This window comes from Chanodichthys erythropterus, chromosome 5 (genome assembly GCF_024489055.1).
Source record: "Chanodichthys erythropterus isolate Z2021 chromosome 5, ASM2448905v1, whole genome shotgun sequence".
Taxonomy (NCBI): domain Eukaryota; kingdom Metazoa; phylum Chordata; class Actinopteri; order Cypriniformes; family Xenocyprididae; genus Chanodichthys; species Chanodichthys erythropterus.
Window position 1 is genome coordinate 14,895,751 of NC_090225.1, and position 13,026 is coordinate 14,908,776.

The 13,026-nt window shown below is 35.3% G+C and overlaps 1 protein-coding gene across 1 annotated transcript in view; it reads right to left on the reverse strand.

The window, feature by feature from the left end:
• prim2 (DNA primase subunit 2) overlaps nucleotides 1-10,385 on the reverse strand; it is a 63,433-nt gene extending 53,048 nt beyond the window's left edge. The window contains exons 1-7 of the mRNA XM_067385244.1: nucleotides 10,291-10,385; nucleotides 9,749-9,900; nucleotides 9,530-9,642; nucleotides 9,033-9,127; nucleotides 8,295-8,415; nucleotides 6,312-6,407; nucleotides 5,883-6,020 (exon numbers count right to left, since the gene is read on the reverse strand). Of these exons, the coding sequence (XP_067241345.1) occupies nucleotides 5,883-6,020; nucleotides 6,312-6,407; nucleotides 8,295-8,415; nucleotides 9,033-9,127; nucleotides 9,530-9,642; nucleotides 9,749-9,893 (708 nt within the window). The 5' untranslated portion in view covers nucleotides 9,894-9,900; nucleotides 10,291-10,385. The remainder of the gene's footprint in view (nucleotides 1-5,882; nucleotides 6,021-6,311; nucleotides 6,408-8,294; nucleotides 8,416-9,032; nucleotides 9,128-9,529; nucleotides 9,643-9,748; nucleotides 9,901-10,290) is intronic.
• Nucleotides 10,386-13,026: the final 2,641 nt, after the last annotated feature.

Here is a 13,026-nt window from a genome sequence, read left to right on the forward strand (position 1 = left end):
TTAATTTACATATAGAGTTTCAATGTACCCATTTTTAAATCCCTAATTGTTGGTAAAATGTTAGTACAAATCTGAACTACTGGCCTGACCAGCAAAAAAAAAAAAAAAAAAAGCCCTGAAAAGCACAAATAGACAGTGTGAAAGTCAAAAAGCTTTAAACCAAACCTCATTACCAATATGACAGAAAAAGAATTAGTGAGATGGGGAAGTCTTTAACATGCTTTATAAGGCTCAGGCTAATAATAATTTCCATCAATGGACAGTCTCATTATATTAGAGGTCTTATTTTCAAAAAGTGTTGAAAATATACCAAGCGAGCTGCTTCATCCATGATGACTTTTGAACAACGAGAGGGAATTACAGTGACTTTGATGGAAATAGCGCTTTAAATGTCGGACCATAAGCCGCAGCTCAGCTTTGATTAAGAACGGATTCCCATGTCAGACGTTCTATTTGTACGTCATGGACACAATTAACTCTACATGACTACCTTTGTATTTCACCACTTTTTGCTGGCTGGTGACCGCGCTTTTGAAAACCGAACACGACGCATGGCTTTTAAATTGTAATTGGCAAGTTGCAGCTTGCCTGCCAGGGGAACCTTTGAAACTTTCAGACGAAACTAAGTTTCAGCATTTGTCAGGAAGTCAATGAAACATGAGGTACAAAATTGCAATGTCTACCATCCAGACACAGACCTATTTATAGGGCTTTTAGATTCATTAGATACAGAATAGAGAGATAGGATAATAATCAGGAGAAAAAGAAATACAAAGCTCAACAAGAATGGGTTTTTCCATCTTTTTCCTGAATTTTCACTGACCCCACTGCAAAAGAAAAAACTGCTACAAGCTGGAAATTTAAGATATAATGTAACTACATATATTCATGGTTTGTAGTTTTCAACAACATCTTACTGATGGTTTCAAGACTATGTCCTTTTTGCAATTTTGACTAAATCTCAAATACTGTATGTTAGCCTGCTATGTAACATTATTTTGACACAATATAATACACATCACAAAGCAAAAAAAAAAAGAAAAAAAAGAAAAAATTGTATAAGATCAATGAATGTAACATTTATGGGCAGGAAACTGGTTCAATGGTCAATTTAGGAAATGAATGTATTTTCTCACTTTTGGAAATATTCACCTGTAACAATTGCTGCTCAATGGCAGCTCTACTAAAATGGTACTTCAGAGCTACACTAGGTGATACCTGGTAAAGGATTTTCAACCAGGCAATTGATTTCAGACAGTGTCTCTGGAAATGATTCCAAGTATCATAAAAGACTCGTTCCAGGCCTGATTTATGGAGTCGGCGGGAATATGAAGATTGACACATTTCATTTTCTTCCAGCGTGGCCATCCCGAACGCCATCAAAAAGAAAATGTGCAGGCAGCATATGTTTTCATTAGCCAGGATGGATTAATGCGCAAGCTTCTAGAGCTTCAATATACTGGCAGGAGGGAGATTGTTTACTAGCTGTGTCTGTTCGCCGCTTCGGTTGGACAAGAGCTTACCAAATAATAATTCAAATGACTTTTCTCAGAGAACGTTCTGCCGAAATAAACCCATCCCACCAGCTGTCCAACTGCCTGGCAGACTCACTCTGATGGCCAGCCTTGACGAGACGGCATGTAGATAAAAAAATAAATAAAATCTGCCAAGCTGAAAGATAATTTACCATGCTGAGAAGAGCCTTTCTTAATTTTGCATCATCCATCTATGACAATCACAATATCCAACATTGAGGTGTGACACAAAACTCAGAAACAGTACGGTACAGTTCCTATAAAACATTTCAAATAACACAAAGAGTGTACAATCCCAAAAGTGCAATGAAAATTTATGCAAACTACATGCCAGCGCTAAATGCACAAAGCCTGTCTCTTCTCCACTTACCAGTGATCAACCGAACACAACCGCTCCCCGGTTTCAATTAAAATGCCCAATTAAACCCAAGCTGGGCAGACTAATGTTGTTAAGTAATCCGAGTTCACAAAGCTGCCCGATTTATTATTGTTCCCAATATCCTGTGCACATTTTAATTTCTCCAGTTATAGCAGCAATTAAACCTGCCGCTGCATTGTTTACCATCACAGAAACTCTCATTTGAATCTCAGATATTAATGGAGTGAAGATGACAAACAGGCAGCTATTACCTTAACAGCCACCACATCGTTCTGCACAACGGATGAAATATTTAAACTGCACTTCAAATTTAGAGTGTTATTTTATACATAACCTCAATGATATAATGGGTGAACTCATGCTTATCAAAACCTTGATAGAAAAACAGAGCACTGTAAATCTTTAAACTGCATTACCTCCACAAAGTAAACAAATAGAAATATTTGGGCTAAGGGAGATTTTACTTCTCTTATGCTCAACAAGGCTACATTTATTCGATCATAAATACAATAAAATAGTAATATTGTGAAATATTGTACGACTTAAATTAGTTTTCTATTTTAATATATTTTAGATGTAAGCACAGGCGAAATATAATTTATTCCTGTGATAGCAAAGCCTTAAAGGGTTAGTTCACCCAAAAATTACTCACCCTCAAATCGTTCAAAACCTATAAGACCTTCGTTCATCTTCGGAACACAAATTAAGATTTTTTTGATGAAATACGTGAGCTTTCTGGCCTCCAATAGACTGCAATGGTATTACCACTTTCAAGGCCCAGAAAGACATCGTTAAAATTGTCCATGTGACTACAGTGGTTCAAACTTAATGTTATGAAGCGATGAGAATGCTTTTTGTGCACAAAAAACAAACAAAAATAATGACTTCATTCAACTATTTCTTCACTTCCATCTCAGTGTCCTATGCTGTTGACATTGTACACACAATTCAGAGCTTCCGGATTCTACATCAGAACGCCAGCTCAGTATTGGCCGACGCTGTTCACGTGAGCACTACGACACATGCGTGGGCTGCTGAAGCAGGAGCTGGCCAATAATGAGTTGGTAGAATTTTCATTTTTGGGTGAACTAACCCTTTAATTATAACATGTTCCTTTAGAAATCCCTCAAATTCATAGTTTTCAGTCATGTGACTGGCACAGAGACCTGGGGTCTCATTTATAAAACTCTAAAAGTATCTAGTATAGATTTAGTATAGATCCCTACTAAAAGTGTACGTATGCGCAAAAGCTAGATTCTGCGTACGCACAAAACAAATCAGATTTATAAAACCATGCGTACGCCAGAACCGGCGCACAAATCCCTTTATAAATCCCAGTCAGCGGAAGATTGTGCGTACGTGCATCTCCACCCTGTCTCCTCCCCGAAATAACCATAAATGGAGCTTACGACGCCTAGTTTTACTATGCATAACCTCATCTGCATATCACTTCCATACACGTTCCCAACCACGTGACACCATGGTTAACACCGTCAAAGGTACAAGACATTGGAAAATATTAGATATGGACTATAAATGCCATTTGTGCCACACATTATATTGATAAAGATCATCCAATATCCTCTTTTAGAATAAATATATCAAAATATCCATAAAAACAAAATTGTATAAAATACTTCAGATAAAGGTTTTAGGATAGTTGATTCATTCATTTCCACTGGCCACATAGTATTTAAATAGTTTTAAACAATTCAAATCAAATTTATGCAGTTTTGCTGATAAGGTGAACATATATTTTAGGAAGTTTATAGGCTATTTTTAGTGGAAACAGATCGGACTACTTATTTATTGCAGTGTAAATACAATTGTCTGACTCGGCGCGTCACTGACAAAGTATTTTAAAAAGAAAACATGCAAATCTTACCGTTTTCCTCAAAATATATCCTTCAAATGGTAAATGTCTGAAGATGACATGCAGCTGTGGCTGTACAGTAAGATATTATCTTTTGACCTATTCAAACTGGACAACGGACCGTTCGACCACCGAATCCAGCAGTGTTTTCCATAATATCTAAGTTAAGTGTGCATCACTGATCGTCATTCTCGAAAAAATATTTTGTCATAACATCTGCAGTTTAGTTTAAAGAGGAATTATTGTGCTCCCAGCGCTCCTCGCTGTCATAAAACAGCGTGTCACTGGAAAAGTGATCGAAAGTAGCACATCTACTATCTCAATTCATATCACTTTGTCTCCAGAATGTGCGTACGCGCGGCTCAAAGTTTGCTTAAAGGTGCGCACATTCTCCCGTCAAGTTTGTTTTTATAGATCACAACCTTTGCGCGGGAACTGGCGTACGCACGCTTCCAGCCCCGTTTTGTGCATACGCACGCTTTATAAATGAGACCCCTGAAGGGTAAAACATCCATAGAACTGCAGCGCATCTCAGTTTTTTGGCACTTGTGATCCATATACAGCGTCTGCTGCAGTATTTTAAAATCACTAAAAACGTTAAAATCACTTAAAGTGCCTTATACTGAATTTGGTCCTTTTATGTCACCATCTTACTACATTAGTAATTAAAAGTTTTTTTACAAACCTGGTAAAAAATGATTGGCGGGCAAAGGAGGAAAGCCTTGTTTTGCCCTCCAGGTGGGTGTTCCAAAAAGGGTCTGACTTTGATGTTACATGAAAACTATGAATATACTCATTTGGTGCTCAAGAATCTTTTCTTATTATCATCATGAATGTTGAAAACAGTAGTGCTGCTTAAGATTTTTTTATGTAAACAAAGATAAATTTGTTTCAGAATTTTTTGGTGAATAAAACTAAAAAATTTGAAGCAGAAATATTTTGTAACATTACAAGTGCCTTCATGGTCACATTTGATTAATTTAATGCACCCGTGCGGAATACAATATCTTACAGACTCCATACATAAAATACATACAAATGTATCATTTTCAGTACAGTGCAATATTTTCCTATTCAAAAGATTAAGCCTGTATGATCCTGTATATTTTTTTAATGTTTGTGCTTGCTGCTGAACAAAAGACAACAAGGAAGGAAGCAGCAAAGCTCACGCCCCACGTCAAGCATGAAAAGCCCACAATGTGCCGTCTGCTGGGAATCTCCTGACACACATTACATTTACATGCGTTATAAATATGATGCAAGGGGAGAAACTCAATGGTAGGACTATAAACAAGCACTGTTTTTCAAAAGGATAATAGCATATCTCAGGGAAGCACATTTTGCTGCCATTTGGCAGGGTTGGGGAAAAAATAAAAAATAAAATCGAGACGCCTCCACGGTGGGTACAGCAATCTTGGCAGGAGCTAACAGAAAAGCTGCTTTTGATTTCCTGACCAACAACCCTCCCTGTGACCTCCTCCATCTCCTAGCCGCCTTTTAATCTCCGTCTGAGGGTGGAAATGACCCATGACTTCTCAGTGTGTGCCATCAAGCACTTTACGCTAAGCCTCTCCAAACTATCATCTCTGACGCCCACTCTTCTACACCTTAAAAAAAAAGCAATCTCATGACTGCTATAACCTCTCCATCACGTTACCTTTCTAGTCATCCAAGACCACCTTAACGCAGCTTTCTCCATCAACTCTAACTGTGAGCTACAAGTTCTATTTCTGTAGATTACAATAACACCCCAAGAACCCTTCAAAAACAGAAAACCTTTGAATTTTAGTGAAGGAATACATGCTAAATGTGTGATTGTTTATATAATTGAATTCAGAGTGAATCTCAACCCATTCCCAAACTCATATAAAGTACAATCCCTCCCAATAATGCCTTCCTTTAAAGTAACATAGCATAGGCCCTGTTTACAACAAACATCCTCAGTCAGCTTAGATGAACTGCCAGATGCAAATCTCTCTCTTGTTGTGGGAAAGGACTACATTTTGTGACTACATACGTCACTTAATTCCTCAGTGTCATTGCACCTTTTAAGAAGCATCAATAACATTGAACTCAAAATAACCAAGTTACTTACTGCAAGGGCTTTGGACAGTCTTGTGCGGAAGTCGTTCAGAACAATCGCGACAATTTCTTGGTGGGGAATGTAGGCATTGCCAGCAAGCAAGTAGACTTTCCTTGTGCGCACTAAATCCAGGGCATCCTGAAATGGGACCTGACAAAAAAAAAAAAACTTTATTAATAACAGATATTTTAAATCTACTGCACATACATAATATGCACATACATCAGCTTATGCTAACTTAAAAAGATTCAAAAGGCATGTCAATAAATAATAATAAAATCTCATTTTAGTTGAGATAAGCACTTAAAACCCATAGAACATGCATTATAAACTAACTAGGTGTATATGAATCTAATGATTTAAAGTGAATCTTTCATCAGGTCTTATTTTACTTTAACAAAGTTTCAGAGACTCAACATGAAATAGTTATAATCATCTTACTTTGTAGAAATCATATTCTTCCACTGTGATTCCACTTAATCCATAACTGGAGTTGATGAGCTTGTCTTTTAAGCTTTTCTTTTCCTCTGCACTTACCTGTTAAGTGAAAGGGAAAAAAAATAGCACAAGCTGACATTTAGTTTCAAGTAACTAGAAGAGATAAATTTAAGCAAGGACAACATTCGGCAAGAAAAACACATTTATCATCACAATTTAGAGAACAACAGCTAATAAAATTATATAAAAAGGTTATGACAAAATATATCATTAAGCATTTATTCATTGACATAATAACATTAGCATTTATTTATAGCTAGAAAACACAAGCATTCAGCCACTGCACTGAAAACATATTAGGACTGTTAAGAGTGGAACTGAAAGATGAGCCATGTTTTAAGTGTAGAACAACTGCCCCCTAGAGGACTGAATGTGAAAACGCATTTAAATTCCACTGGGCCCTGTACAAGTCTAAAACATCAATGATCATGATGGGATCTTTCAAATTAGAAATAACAAGTGAAATCAAGGTTTTAGCAGGGGCGTATACTGAAGTATGAAGTAATAAAGTAATCTTTCAGCAATATGTTGGGAAGCTGGAGCATCACAAGAGTTCTGAATTTGATGAGGACAGATAACAATGAGGAATCACTATTATATTGTGTCTGTAAAAATACACACTTCCAATAACGGTAAGAAAAAAACCCCTCAAAAATGTATCAACAGATCAAGAAAATGGATCAAGTTAGTTATAGCAATTATTTTTCAGCTTTATCATTTTATAATCTAAATTAAAGGGTTAGTTCACCCAAAAATGAACATTTTGTCATCATTTACTCACCCTCATGTTGTTCAAAACCCATCTTTGAAACACAAATAAAGATATTTATAATAAAACCTGTCCGTTGACAGTCCACGCAACTACCATGTTGACGCTTCAAAAAGTTCATAAGGAGATCTTAAAACTAATCCATATGAATTGAGCAGTTTAGTCCAAATTGTCGAGACACGATCGCTTTATATAATGAACAGATTGAAGTTACAGTAGGCTTTTATTTACATATAAACATTCATCAACACACAAATCAGATACAGTAAACGGAAGCTCAAACATGCTTGCTTGACGAGCAAGAGCCAATGAGGTTCATTCTCGTGTGTTAAAGCAGCACATTTGAGCTTAATCAAGAACCAATGAAGTTTGTTCTTGCGCGTAAAGCAAGTACGATTGAGCTTCTGTATATTTTTGAATAAGAGCCCTAAATTCAATCCGTTTATAATATAAAGAGATCCAGTCTCTACAGAAAATTTGGACTAAACCATTGATTCATATGGATTAGTTGGTCTCACTTTATATTAAGTGGCCTTAACTACTATGTACTTACACCAAAAAATAAGTAAAATGTACTTATTGGGTTCATATTGAATTGCAAAACACTTTTGCTGCTATTGAATTGGGATACGGGTAAGGTTAGGGAAAGCTTTGGTGGTATGGGTAGGTTTAAGGGTAGGGGGTTAGGTGTAAGGGATGGGTCAACAGTGTAATTATAAATGTAATTACAGAAATTAATTACAGATGCAGGTGTTTTTCAAATATAAGTACAATGTAAAAACATGCATGTACACAATCAGTGCATTGTATCAAATCATTAATTTAAATGTAAGTACATAGCAGTTAAGGCCACTTAATATAAAGTGGGACCGATTAGTTTTATGATCTCTTTATGAACTTTTGATGAAATGACAAAGTAGCTGCGTGGACTGTCAGTAGAGGGACAGAAAGCTCTTAATTTCACTTAAAATATCTTCATTTGTGTTTCAAAGATGAACGAAAGTCTTATAGGTTTACAACGACATGGTGATTGATGACAATTTTTTTATTTTTGGGTGAACTAACCCTTCAAATGAACAGATTTTTTTCTGATAACATCAAAGGCAAGGGAATTGGTGAGGTTTCAAGAGTGAAATGAATATGTAAAATAGCCTCACCGTCTCATACTTCAAATTATTTTTATGCAAAAAGTCAGTCTTGTGCTTTGAAGGAAGGCAACTGAACCGGTAACGGAAAAGATCCATTTCTTGTTGGATGAACCATCGCCTGAGGTCCTCCCTAAAATGAAATAAAAGTCTATGGTTCAATTTATACCTCAGACCAACACAATATTAAAATGAAATAAAAATCTGACAATGTTCATTTCAAAATTTGCCTATAAATGATCTTAAATATTATATACATTTAAAAAGAATAGGGGCTTGGGAGCAAAACCCAGCATTTGAGTGTTAATTATGTTTAGTTTCAACTAAAGGCAAGCTCACACTACACAACTGTTGGATGGATTTTGCTGTCGCAGACAGATTTTCAAGGCCCGCAACAAAACCCCCGGATCGCTGCCATTTTAGCATGAGGTCTCTACAGAACAAAAGTGGGCTTTTCTAAAATTGTCGGCATTATGGTGGGTGTTTCTATATCATGCAATGAAAGTTATGCTAGTCTGCTATGACAACAAGATGACAGATGACAAGAAACCTTGTTGGGTAGTGTGAACACCACATCGTAATCTTACAGCCTTGTAGTGTGAGCTTGCCTTAAGATGTTACATAAATGCATATTCATAGATTTAAATTCAGCACACTAACAAAGACAGATTAGACACAAAAATAAGATAATTGACCATTTTAATTATTGTCTGTATGAGTACTTCCTAAATTGCACATAAGAATACTTACGTCTGGCAATAAGCCAAGCGTAGAATGAAATGGGAGATATGGTCTTTTCTTCGTTTCTCATATTCAGATATTCCTGCCTGAACCTTTCGGTCATCCTGGGTTATTAGGACAGATTGTTGAGGAGAAAAAAAAAAAAAGATATAAAATACATGCCGTCCACTCATTTAAAAAGCATTTGCAGAAAAAAGAATTTCAAAAACAAGGTGATCATAAAATTAATCATTTTTCTATGATAACCAAAGCATCATAAAAATTAAAATACATTTCCCTCTTTTCTTAAATTGTGTAGGTATAACATTGTATTGTGTATGGGATAGTTTCATTATAGATTCATTAAAAGCTAACATCAAATAAGGTCATTTCTGTTGTGAGGAAAAAATATTTATGTTGCAATGAATGTTAGACATTTGCAGCACTACAAAATCTCAGCAGTAGTGTGTCCCCTGTAGGTAAAGACATAAATAAATAAAAAATGTATATGAAGAATGTGTCCTCACCAATTCTGTCCTATATGGGAAGTTCAGACTTAAAAATTCAGCTTCCAGTTTCTTCAAATATTGATCTGAATTTCTCACATAGCTCACCCCAAGATTTTCCACAGTCTTGAGCACTTGGAAAAGCACACAATTAAATATACAAATATATTAGTAAAAGATTAAATCATTCTCATTTAAAAAACAACTCTTAAATACAGCGGGTCCATGCAGATTACTCACATTTCAACCTCTCCACTGCAAAGTTTTCAAACTCAGTGAGAGAGATGTTGTCCAGGGGAGGCTGTCCATAGAACTGAAGACAGTGATCATACAGATCATTCTGAGAGCTGCCAATCAGCTTCTTTCTTCTGCCTGAAAACTGCATTGCAATTCTAGACAGAGTATTATCAATAAGTTTACCAAAACTGGATAATGTGACATCTTTTAAAAACATTATGGTCTGAAAAACGTAACATTATTAGACCTATAGCAATAATAATAATGAGAAAAGAGGTTAACGATCAATATACACACACAAACAGACACATTACAGTACAGCTCGCATGACATAAACTTCTTATAAACTGCTAACGTACAACCAATGAACTAGAATAATGCTAGGTTAACCAGCTAACACAGTTAATAGTCTACAGACAATAGCATTTATTTTCTTTCCGCAGTCAAAGTCATAATTTAACGTTAAATACGCGTCTGCTAATAATATCGTGTCTTTACGGAAAAATACATCTTTACTATACGTAATTGTCAAATAAGAAACTCACATCTCAAAACAATCGCTGCCTGTCTGTTCCCGGAGCCTGAATCCCGCCAACGAACATACGTTCCAAACAAAGCGCGGGTATATGGCGTCACTCTCAAAATTCACCAATCGTGTTCTGTGAATGACGGTTTCCGGGGGCTGTTTGGCCGTGTGCTTTCTGTTGCTGAAGAAAAATCTGAATCATTTCCGCAAATCGGTTCGTTCGAACAGCTCGTTTCAAAGAACCGACTCAAACTATAAAAGAAAGTTCTATAATTCTTTTACATCGTGACGTATAATTTTTTTCACGTAGCTAGTCACTGACGTTCCAATAAAGCCATACTTATGCACCTTTTACTGCGTTTTATGTTTTTCATTAGACATTAGAACTTAAATATATTACATTTATTATATTAAACAATACTAAAATTAATTCATCCTGGCTGAAGCCTTTTTTGTGTTGCTAAAACTGTCGTACAATAAAGTCATTAGGGACGTTTTATTTGTAACATTCCTGTCAGTAACTTCCTTTTCGCACCAACAGTCAAATGCTAGTTTCAAATCAAATGCCAATACTGTTCACTCACTTTAATACTCGTTTTTTGGTAACAAGTTCAAATGATTCACTGAAAAGATTCGACTCCAAATGAACGCGTTTTTCTGAACAGGTTTAGTGAGAAATGCATAACTGGGATTAAGATCTAGTCTAAATTCGTAATAGTTTGTATGTGACTGTAATTTAACTGTCATCATCTTGTTGTGAGCAACAGCTTCACTTTGACCAACAATAAAGTGTTGCCTTTTATGCACACACTAGGCCTATTTATCCTTTACTTAAAATAGTAATGTTCTAAAATACCTTTTTAATTTTCTTAGCTATGTTACTACAGTAAGAAATACCTTGCCACTAGATACAGCCTATATGAAAAGGATTTATTTGAAAAAAAATCTGATTTTTTATTTTTTCTGAATAGAAAACAACATGTACTTGAAAAAATGCCCCGTATAATATGTGGTTCCATTTTAATCCCACAATAATTTTCGAAGTAATTTTTATAGCCTACAATTGTCACATGCATTTGACATTTTCGTGTTTTTTCTCTCTCACTTTTTTGTAGTCACAAAGCTCTTTCTAGCTCTTTTCATCTTCATGGCTCTCTAACATGGTTTTCCTCAACTTTTTATGACACATAGTGTATATGCTATCATTGTATTGTACTGAAAATATGTGCCTACTGCTTGCTGCTTCAGCACATAATTCTACACAAAAATACACAAGCAACAGATCTAATCAAAGGGCTACTTACTGTACTTCCTTATACCACCCACACACACCATTCTGTAAACATGTGACTTAGCCAAACCAGCTGATTGTATCAATCTTCAATGGTTCTTGTGAGAGAGAACTCATTGTGCTTTCACCGCTCAGGCAGAATGGCTCAATGCTTTCCTTCTGCAGGCCCTGCTCTAAACCACATTATTTGATCCCTCAGCAGTTTTATGTCCAGAAATTATTTGTTTAGACGTACTTTTAATGTTATTGAAAAATCAAAAACAAATGAATGTATGTTCATAAATGACAGCCTAAAATACCAGCATCTGCCCAAGTTGCTTGATAGCATGCAGAAACACTTGCTCAGTGAGATGTTTTGGCTTAGAGTGCCCTCCATTGGCTATAGAGTAGTAGTGTTTATTTATATGGTCTCCCATTGAAAAATATTATTACAAATGTAGCATTATGTTAATGCAGATAGGAACTAAAAGAGAATACTGGCATTGTTCGAATATGTTATTGGCAGCAGTGATTACATGGATATCCTGCAGGATGTTCAGAGGTTTCATGGACCTGGTTAGAAACTTGAGTATTTGACGCACCTTTAAAAGTTGGAGTTTGTAAGATTTTTTTTATGTTTTTAAAAGTCTGCTATGCTCACCAATGCTGCATTTATGTGATCAAAAATACAATAAAAAACAGAAATATTGTGAAATAGTATTACAATTTAATATAACTGTTTTCTATTTTAATATATTGTAAAATGTAATTAATTTCTGTAACGCCAAAGCTGAATTTTCAGCATCATTACTCCAGTCTTCAGAGTCGCATGATCCTTCAGAAATCACTCTAATATGCTGATTTGGTGTTCAAGAAACATTTATCATTAACAGTGTTGAAAGGATTTATTTATTTATTTATTTATTTTTTCAGATTTAATTGATAAAGTTTAAAAGAACAGCATTTATTTGAAAAATAAATCTTTTGTTACTTCTTATTAATATAATGCACTCTTGCTGACTAAAAGTCTTAATTTCTTTAAAAAATAAAAACATTGTAATTGCAGTTTAAGTTTAATAAAATGAAGCATATGTTTTTCCAAATGAGACAAAACAGCAGGGATGTAAATATTTGAGTGATTGTACTTCAATAATATGCTTGAGAGAATTTAGTACTTTATTCAAGTTCTATTGAAACTGAATATTACATTCTTACTCAATTACATTTCCATTTCAAAATGATTTATGTAGGTCATCGTGACTAAAATCTTTCCTCTTTTACTAAGCTAACAAGCTGATCAAATTACACTGCATGTTGAACTTCTACAGCCAATGACATCAATTCAACTGGTCATTCATCATTCCTCCTTGTACAGAGAAATTTAATCAGTCATCACAACACAATCTAACCTATATATTTTTGTTTTTATTACAGACTTTGTTGAAGATGAACAAACTTTACTCAATGTGAACATGGTCAGCAATA